This window comes from Ictalurus furcatus, unplaced genomic scaffold (assembly GCF_023375685.1).
Source record: "Ictalurus furcatus strain D&B unplaced genomic scaffold, Billie_1.0 scf2, whole genome shotgun sequence".
Classification (NCBI taxonomy): Eukaryota; Metazoa; Chordata; class Actinopteri; order Siluriformes; family Ictaluridae; genus Ictalurus; species Ictalurus furcatus.
Genome location: NW_026521051.1, coordinates 13,143 through 23,655, shown reverse-complemented (window position 1 = coordinate 23,655; position 10,513 = coordinate 13,143). Strand labels below are relative to the sequence as shown.

The 10,513-nt window shown below is 37.6% G+C and overlaps 1 protein-coding gene across 4 annotated transcripts; it reads right to left on the bottom strand.

Moving 5' to 3' along the window:
- Nucleotides 1-684: 684 nt before the first annotated feature.
- On the bottom strand, nucleotides 685-8,348 carry LOC128604754 (N-lysine methyltransferase KMT5A-like). 4 transcript variants are annotated; one of them, XR_008385282.1, is made up of 6 exons: nucleotides 7,308-8,348; nucleotides 6,831-7,023; nucleotides 6,329-6,439; nucleotides 4,535-4,600; nucleotides 2,817-2,909; nucleotides 685-2,078 (listed from the first exon to the last, which is right to left on the bottom strand). XR_008385282.1 is itself a non-coding variant. In XM_053619863.1 (4 exons), exons 1-4 carry the CDS (start codon nucleotides 7,352-7,354, stop codon nucleotides 4,586-4,588), a joined length of 366 nt encoding a protein of 121 aa, XP_053475838.1. In that variant the 5' UTR covers nucleotides 7,355-8,348; the 3' UTR covers nucleotides 4,370-4,585. The 4 variants fall into 4 exon arrangements, 1 of the variants encoding a protein (XP_053475838.1); XR_008385281.1 differs by having other exon boundaries at nucleotides 685-2,909; XR_008385283.1 differs by having other exon boundaries at nucleotides 685-2,909; nucleotides 6,831-6,895.
- Between the last annotated feature and the right edge of the window lie 2,165 nt (nucleotides 8,349-10,513).

The window sequence follows — 10,513 nt, the reverse complement described above, 5'->3', positions numbered from 1 at the left end:
AGAAGTCTGCCTCCACTGGGATTTTGTGTCAACACACATCACCTCAAATTCTGGATTTAAATCACAAAGTTTCTGTGCTTGTTTTTTTCACACCTAATGGGGACATAAGACCTCATCATTAATGGGGACCTAATTTGCATACATAGCAAATTAGCTGGTTTTCATGTTGTAGTGGGGACATCTCTAGATAGCCAATTTGCATATACACAGATCAGGTAGTTAATATAATATAAATAATTTCTTAATTTATAATAATTTATACAAAATTACAAATTAAGTATGTCTAATTTAGAAGGCTGCCTGTAAAGCAGATATGACGTGTATTTTCTCTATTTGAAGGTTTAAGCTTCTCATGGAATTGTTCTTAATTGTTTGTAGCAAGGACTCTTAACCAAACTTTTACTGATTGCATATTTCACAAATAAGGCTATCAAAAAAGCTCTCTTACAGAAATTGCAATATCTGCACATAATAGATAACAGACTAAATTTTTTCTGGAGCTTTCAATTTCTAACAGAGAAACCTTTTGAGAAACCTAGGAACCTGTTAAGGAAGGAGGTACCAGGGCTATTATTAGGTTTGAGGCTATCATTCTAAGAAGGTTTTCATTTCCTGCTCCAAAGTATACATTATTTTGTGTAATAGAAAGTAGAGCTGCTTGCTGTACTGAACCTCACTTATCACAGGCATGCATCACAAATTAGCATTATCCTCAGTCATTTTGGCAAGTCAAAATGATAAAGAAACACATCCTTTTGATATTTTAGCTACATGAAGGATTTCTTTATTGGTTTGGAACTCTTTAATAAAGTGAAAATCTGTCAGATGAAATAAACCTTGTCTCTTCAACATCATGAAAACAACTCGAGTCTTGAGCTTCTTTACTGTAAAAGTCAACAAATATTTGCCCATTGAAGTGCACAACTACTAAGCTCACATGTGCCATGAATGAACTTGAACTCATTCAGAGTATTACAAACCTGTTAAGCACACTTCTTATTTGTACGTGTTAGTTGAAAGTACAAACTAAAAATTACATCTACATCCAAAAGTAAATAAATATGCTCAGTAACAATGAACACTGAGCATTCTATAATCAAGCAATCTTGACTAGCTTTTACTTTATAATTAACCACTTAAAAACAAATTGCATTAAAGTATCATAAGCCTCAATAATACTTTCAATGATGAAGTTCGTCTCTTACAGTCACCCTACACCTTTTACATTGCACATTCATTAACACACACACAATCTTTCCAGAATCAGGAAGATGTGGAAACAGAAACCAACCAAAATAAAGTTTTATGCAAAGCTGGCATATAACATTCCTGCTTACTACACACAGCCACCTCAAAATTAAACATACTGAGAAAAATAAAGATACTAGCCAAACACAGTGATGCAAAGACAGAACCCCAAATGTCAAAAGAACAATTTTTTTCCTTTATTCTGTATTATCCACTTAACTGGCTAGGCTAAAAAGTGTCAGTAACAACTTAATAATGTATGTTGAGGTAGCTAATTTTGATTAAGGCAGTCTAAACATGTAAATGGGTAGCACACTGCCCAATAGGCTTACTCATGAACTTGCCAGCCAACTGCATAAGGACCCACTGGAAGAAGGTGGCCCAAACAAATTCAATCACATTCAATGTGAAAGGTGTAGGTAAAGATTCTAATGGATATTTTAAATATTACCAATTTTTAAATAATACCGATTTGTTCCTGATTAGTTTACTATGAATTAAATGCTGACTGGTTTATTACAAAGTAAAAAGCTAGAGATATAATGTAACTTATTATTAAAGCATTACTATAGATGTTAGGTGTTACTATCAAAGTGTTATTTAATCTTTGTTTATATCTCTCTTGTAAGCTACAGTGCAGTTATAGACACAGAATTTGACACTTTGCCAGTCTCTATCTTTAAGAGCTAAAGGCTCAGATCTAATGCAGTTTTCACAGGCCAGCTTCCCTGGGACACGGCATGACAAGATGAAGGTCTTCATATGTCTCTCCACTGCATGGACCTCATTTACTTCCCAAGCCTTCCTCTTTTTCAGAGTAGATGTTTTACCTAAATGTAAGAATAAACATTAGTTAGATAGCAAACACACACCCTTACACCCAACAGCAATTATTGTCCGGCAACTTGCAGACTGGAACTTACATTTCACGTCTCAAGAATGAAAACTCTGACTGCTGTTTGTGCATATGTACCAAAGAATAGCTAAGAGTACTTGGTCTTCTTGGAGAAGATGCAGTAGTGAACCTACTGAGTCCCAGGGGATGCTTATGTTGGAAAGTATGGAGGGGTGTGATTGAAAGGCAGGATTAAAATTGCCAGCAAACTACACAATTCTGATATTTACGTTCTCTGAAATGAAGATACCATTTGATTCCTATGCAAATAACATCTTCAAAGATGCTAACTCCTTAGAGAAACATAGCCAGGCTACTGGTAGTTTTAATGGTGTGGGGAATGTCCTTGGCACATTGGACCACTTAATACAAATTGAGAATCATTCGAATGTGATAACCATATCTAAGTACTGAACATGTACATCCCTTTCTTGTTTTCTTTCTGATTGCTGTTCCAAGACCAATAGGGGGTCCTACACAGGAATAGTATGGTGTTTCCAACTATCTGTCTGTCTATATATCTGTCTATTAAGCTTATTGGTTAATGGTCCCAATATAATATTAACTGCAAATAACTTTATTGATGACTATAACCATCAGCCAACCTCAGCTATGCAAAACTTTAAGGAAAATACATCAGATATATTGACATAAGCAGATTTACCACAATCACCTTTAGTAGAAGACCTTTGAAAATAATGCTTCATCTTCACAGTGGGCACAACTTCAGTGTCCACTGGTGGCACACTCACATCTGCTTGAGTGTCTGTGAAAAATTTTAGTGCCAAATCCATGTAAAATTTTAACTACATTTGCAGATATCATTAAAGCATACTGTATTTTTTTTTATTCCATTACAGTAAAAAAAAAAAAAATACAGTGTTGTGAAAAAGTATTTGCCCATCCTGATTTCTTATGTTTTTGTGCATCTCTCATACTAAATAGTTTCAGAAATTAAAACAAAATCTAAGATAACAAAGTCAACCTGAGTAACACAAAATGCAGTTTTTAAATGATAGTTATTTACTGAAGCAAAAGAAAAAAAGTTACCCAATACCAATGTGTGAAAATGTATTTGCCCCCATAGTTACTAATTCCCCAAATCTATGAAACCAGGCCTGTTTACTGCAAACCCTGTTCAATCAAATCAACACTTAAATAGAACTTTTTCAACAGCTTGAAGTTGGTGAGGAAGAAGGTGATTGCAACCCTTCCCAGACTGATATATTTCAGAGCTATTTCAAAGGCTCTGGGACTCCAAAGAACCATAGTAAGAGCCGTTATCTCCGAATGGAAAAACTTGGCACGGTAGTGAATCTACCCAGAAGTGGCTGAACTTCCAAAATTACTCCAAGAGCACAGCAACTACTCATCCAGGAAGTCACAAAAGAGCCAAGGACAACATCAAAATGACCTGCAGGCCTCTCTTGCATCAGTAAAGGTCACTGTTCATGACTCCACTATCAGAAAGACACTGGGCAAAAATGGCATCCATGGAAGAGAGGTGAGGTGAAAACCACTGCTAACCCAGAACAACATTAAGGCTCGTCTGAATTTTGCCAAAACATACCTTGATGGTCCTCAAACCTTTTGGGAGACAGGTATCCCATTACATCAGGTATAATCCAAAACACAGAATTCCACTAAAAGAACATCATACCTACGGTCAAGCATGGTGGTGGAAGTGTGATGGTGTGGGGATTCTTGCAATAATTGAGGGGAAACATGAATTCTGCTCTCTACCAGAAAATCCTAAAGGAGAATGTCTGGTCTTTAATCTGTAAGAAACTCAAACGCAACTGCATTATGCAGTAAGACAATGATCCAATGCATAGGAGCAAGTCCACCTTAAAAAAAAAAAAAGAAGCTACATTTGAGTGGCCTAGTCCCGACTTGAACCAACTGAGATGCTGTGGCAGCACCTTAAACAGGCAGTTTGTTCTCAAAAACCCTCCAGTGTGGCTGAAAAGCAGTTCTGCAAAGAGTGGGCCAAAGTTCCACCACAGCACTGTGAAAGACTGATCTCCAGTTATCTGAAGCATTTGGTTGCAGTTATTGCTGCTAAAGGTGGCACAACCAGATTTTAAGTTTAAGGGGCAATTAGTTTTTCATATGGGGTATAGGTTTTGGATAACTTTTTTTGCTTCAATAAAAAAAATATATATATATATATATATATATATATATATATATATATATATATATATATATATATATAAACTGAATTGTGTGTTTACTCAGGTTGCCTTTGCTTTAGGTTGTATTTTGTTTGATCTGAAACAGTTAGTTAGAGATGCACAAAAACAAGAAATCAGGATGGGGGCAAATAATTTCACAGCACTGTATCTTATAGCAATAATTATGGTTATTATTATTCCAAAAAATCCATACCTTCAAGTTCTTCACATGTCTCACCTTCCTCACTCATTATTTCATCGCTGTTTAGCTCCATCTTCTCTGTAAAAGACGTGATAAATATGCATATTATCAGACCTTACACCACATACGCTGTTTCACATGATTTATATTAAAGAAATACACAAAAATGCATCAGGACCTGTGACTGTATATGAGTAAGTGAACAAATATAAGATGAAAAATGTATTTTATATACCATTTGGGTCAAATGGGTCATAATGTTGGTCATAATGACCAAATGGGTCATTTGGGTCAGAGTGAGACGCGCGAATGTCACAATCTCCCCTTCCGGCAGCGCGATCGGAGAGATGAGGGGGCGCGCGGCATGCACGAGCTACGTGCACGAGTGCTCAGCGAGCACATGCTCTTCGGATGTTGACAACCGTGACATTGTTTACTGTGGACACGTGCGTTTGTTTTGTTTCTGTTCTGTCTCCTCCCTGTTTTGTCATTGGTTGTTGTTCGGGGGTGTGGCTTTATTGCTTTCAGCTACCAGCGCTTAGCGCTGATTATATTCGGGATATATACCGCTCGCGTCCCTGTACACCTCACGGAGTATTCTGTCACATCGCGACACTTAAGGGAGTAGAGTACGGAAGCAGGTGCACGTAAAGACGTATTTATTTAAGGGCAGGCAGACAAATCCAAATCGTGATCCAAAAAATGTAGTCCAGACAGGCGAAGGGTCGGGCGATTGGCAAACAGGCATAAACGGGGCAAAGCAGGAGTCAAAGTCACGTCACAGAAAACAGGGTCAAAACAAGAAACATGAACTAGTACTATAGACTGGGAGCGGGAAAAACTAGCGGGGACTAAATGAATTACTCTATAGTTTGAAACTAACTAAATCTATTAAGGAACATAACATTAACAACATATCTAACTATACTATATCTACTATAATACTCCGCGCCGTGTACAGGGACGCGAGCGGTATATATCCCGAATATAACCATTTTTTGCACTCTTGTCAATGCACTTTTTAATGCACTTTTTTGTTGTAGGCTACAGAGTGTTCCATTCTTTCAGCAGTCAGTTATAGGCCTAACATAGGCTATTCAAGGGGGGCTCAAAGATGACCACATAAAAATATTTTTATTTTACTAATTTATTTTACTTAAAGTTATTGTGCCTTGTTGGTAGCCTATGCCTGCTGGAATGAAAAAAAAAAATGTTTAGTGTTAAATAAATACTTTGAAATTGTAGTTTTTGTAATTGATTTTTTTCTTTGAAAAGCAAGACAAAATAGTAAAAAGCACATTTTGACTATTTAATTTATGCAATGGTGAAAAAAATGGCAAAATAAATGGAAAAAACGTGTTCGGTATTCGGCCTTCGGACAAGTTTTTCATTATATTCGGTTTTGGCTTCGGCCAAGAATTTTCATTTCGGTGCATCCCTAGCCCTAACACATCTCAGCCAAAACATACTTTCAGGGGACCTTTAACACAGTTCAGGTTCAAGTGACCTAAATTCACATATCTATTCAGCTATCACAAGACTTTCTCACACACACCTGAATAAAACATGCTTTGTGGGGACTCCGTATAGAAACTATTAACAGACAAGATTTGAAATAAAGGACAAAATCTTGACACTTGAAATGTCACTCAATTAATACCTTTCTACTCTACTTTTGTTGTCAAATACATTGGGTCAAAGATCTCTAACCGTGATTTAAATACATCTCCGGTCAGCAGGTGGTAAAGTAGATCAAATGAAGACGATGCTCTAACAAACACCACTACTATGATTGAGGAGATGTACCTGTTCAGTTGCTGATGAACCGCTAGCAGTGTTATGATCCAGAAAAGGTGTAGACCGTGATGGCTGCTGTTTCTCCTGGCCATTGCTCTCAGCAGTGTCCTCCTCCATAATCTGCCAATTTAATAGACATTTGGAAAATTTAGTGCAATCTATAAAAGAGGAATAGGCAACAGAAAGTAAATATGCTGCTGAATACGACAAAAACAATAATTATTTCACTATAGGAATTAAGTTTATGATTTCAGGGTTAGATATGGGATACTTTGGAAGCCTTTGGGATAGTTACGATGCATTCAGACACACACATTGTTTTGTAGTTAATGCTTAAACGCAGTAAAATACCTGAAGCAGACTAGATGAGCAATGACTAATTTTATTGTTAATGCACAAGCACAACATTTGTTGTGCAAAAAAAATGAATTGCAGCACTGCCTGATAAGACAATGTTTATTTTTGAATAATATTTAAATTGTGAAAACACAGAGGGAGATACCCTGCATACCTTTCTAAGCCACGGCCAGTCTGTTCCTCCATAATTGTAGGTAATTTCATCTCCTTCTTTAAAGTCTGTTAAAGCAAACAGACAAAGATGTGGGCTTCCATCCACTTCAGTCTTCTGCATTCTGCCATTTGGGTGCTTGTGGTCATCATTAACCAGCCTACCAAAAGATCCGTCTTCTTTTGCAGCATCAATACTTAATACACAACAAGAGTAAGATAAAAGTATTCAGTGACCGAATATTCAACATCAGATTCTACAAATATGATAGCTCTGCACAGAATTTTTATTGTTACCGGTCAGATGTAAATGTTCAAGTGGACAAATACTTTACAATTGCAATTTTCAAGTAGAATAAAATTACACTTTGAAGAAAAACTATGCAGACATCGTCATTTTTTATGCAGGTTAATTCTATGGATCATTTAATTCTACATGTAATCTGGATGGTACAATCTATTAATGAAATGATCAGCTTACCACCATGTTTTTCCACCGGAAATCAAACATAAATATAACACATGCATTGTGGTAGATTCTTCTTCTTCTGTGAGACACCATGGCCTGTCAAAAAATAAAGAACGTCATTGTGTTAAACTATTTAATTAGGCATCCTAAATCTACAATAGTGCATTGGTTCTCCTGTGATGTGTGCAAACCTGGTGGCCAACTACAAGAAACGTCTGACCTCTGTGATTGCCAACAAGGGTTTTGCCACCAAGTACTAAGTCATGTTTTGCAGAGGGGTCAAATACATATTTCCCTCATTAAAATTCAAATCAATTTATAACATTTTTGACATGCGTTTTTCTGGATTTTCTTGTTGTTATTCTGTCTCTCACTGTTCAAATAAATCTACCATTAAAATTATAGACTGATCATTTCTTTGTCAGTGGGCAAACGTACAAAATCAGCAGGGGATCAAATACTTCTTTCCCTCACTGTATTTTATTTATTCAATTATTTTTTATACATTTTACGATGGCTGGGTCTCAGGTGGTAGAGCGGGGTGTCCACTAATCGCAGGGTTGGGGGTTCGATTCCCGGACCACACGTCTCCACATGCCGAAGACACTGAACCCCAAGTTGCTCCCAATGGAAAGTTAGCGCCTTGCATGGCAGCTCTGCTACCAGTGGTGTGTGAGTTTGTGTGTGAATGGGTGAATGAGACACAGTGTAAAGCACTTTGGATAAAAGCTATATGTAAGTGCGCCATTTACCAAGTTGCTCCCGATGTAAGGCTAGCGCCTCGCATTGGTAGCTCTACTGTCATTGTTGTGTGTGTGCCCAAGGACACTTTGGTATGTGGAGTCATGTGGACCGGGAATCAAACCGCCAACCCTACAATTAGTGGACGACCCGCCCTACCACCTGAGATACAGCCACCACATTGGCACCCTTGGTAAATATAAGCAAAGAAGGCTGTGAAAAATTTTCTTCATTGTTTAATCTTTTGCTTAAAAAAAATCACAAAAATACTCTCCTCTCATGGATATAAAGAAATTACAAACACAAGTTTATCAAAAAAATCTTTGTTAAATATATGTGTGCAGCAATGGAGAAATATATTTGAAGTATATTCCCATTGATATTTTACATTTTGTTTAGTACACCTCGGTGACTAGGAACAGGAAGTTGTTCAACCATGACTTCCTGTTTCACAGGGGTATAAATATGAACGGGGGGGTGGGTTTTCCATAAGAAAATAGCACAAGCATTGAAAATGCCCATTTCCACCATCACAGCAATAATTAAGAAGTTCCAGTCAAGTGATATTTGTGATGGGAGTGATATTTGCAGATCATTTAGTGTAAGTTAGTACTCTCACAACAGAATTTTTAATCTATTGTAAGCAGGAGATAGAAAAGCATGGACTAATGACTCAGTATCTTTCTGGCTAACATAGGGACGGACTTGGGCGGTATGGGGAAGTTGAACCCTGAGGAACACCCTGTTTGAGTGAGACAGTGGGGGATTTATTATTGTGTATCGAGTTGTAGTACGGCCTATCCTTGAGATAGGACAAGAACCAGGATAATGTGGCTCCTGAGATATCGATCTCAGAAATACCAGAGCGTAATAGTTTGTAGCAGAGCTGGGGAGGTCTGTTTCCAGATAATGAAGTATATCCGTCTGGAGAATTACTTGAGTGTGTACTCAAGTGCGTACTAGAATGAGGAGAGAAACTAGTAACATTTAAAAATTAAGTAAAAATTAACATTTAAATTGATGGTGTTTAGCAGATGCTTTTATCCTTATTCTAGAGAAGATGACCACAAGTCTTAAAAACAGGAACACACTGTGGCCCTGCAAGAACATCAGTCACTTCCCCAGTGTTGGAGTTTATTTAAGTGTGTATTACAGAGCAGAGTGTTTGGCCTGAGGTCTAGCGGCTTCCTGAAGGAAATACTGAACCTAAAGAGATTACTAAATGAAAAAAGTTAAACAGTGTGATCATAGTGTATGTGTGATTATATACTTACCATCCACTTTATTAGGAACACCTGTACACCTGCTCATTCATGCAGTTATCTAATCAGCCAATCACATGACAGCAGCACAGTGGAATGGAACGACAAGGAAGCAGTCAGTCTCCAAAAACTACTTATGAATGCATGCGATCTCAGATCCCTGTCTTAAAAACCGGAATGCGTCTGTAACAGACATCGTGGGCTTGGGAATACTTCAGTAAACCTTTCAGTCAGCACTATTCACTGCTGCATCTGCATATGCAAGTTAAGACTTTACAATGCAAAACAGAAGCCATACATCAACACTGTCCAGAACCGTCGCTGACTTCTCTGGGCTCGGTCTAATTGGACATGGACAGAAGCACATCAAATAATGTGCTGTTGTAGGGTTCTCAATACAGCAAAGGGAGAACACAGTTTACCAATCACTCATTTTTATTTGCAGTTCCCATACTGTTCCAACTTTTAGGAATTGGAGTTGTATAATCTCCTGCACCAAATCCACATAAACCCATTCTTCTTTCGATGAGCTCTGCATTGTTTGTTGTAAAACGGTTAAGTTTAGTTGTTCCAACCTTACAAGTATGATTTAATCTGCTTCAGAATGTAAGAGTACTAGTTGCACTAGACAAGATGACCGCTTGAGGCCTGTGCTTTTTTTTCCACAGGTGTTACCTCAGTTTCAACCCTGTTACAAAAAACCCTCAGAAACCCTCCAAAACCTTCCAAAATTCTAAAACACTCTGAAACCCTAAAACCCTCAGAAATCTTCAGAAACCCTTCAAAAACCCTCCGAAACCATCAAAAACCCTTCAAAAACCCTCAGAAACCCTAAAACCCTCCGTTTCAACCCTGTTACCCTTGTCATCCCTGTTACCTTTGTGTAAACAGTGTTACCTCAGTTTCAACCCTATTACCCTTGTGTAAACGGTGTTACCTCAGTTTCAACCCTGCTACCCTTGTGGAAACAGCGTTACCTCAGTTTCAACCCTATTACCCTTGTGTCAACCCTTTTACCACCCTTTTAGCGATGGAAAAGAGAATTTACAGACAATATAGGCAATTTACTAAGGAATCTTTTTAAAAGCTTTTTAACAGCTATAACACCATCCACTGTCCATTCTCCATAAAAGTTTGCATGCATCTTTCCAATTATATGTTGCACATCCTCACATAGTTTCATGAAGTTTTGACTTTACGTACTTTGGTACTACC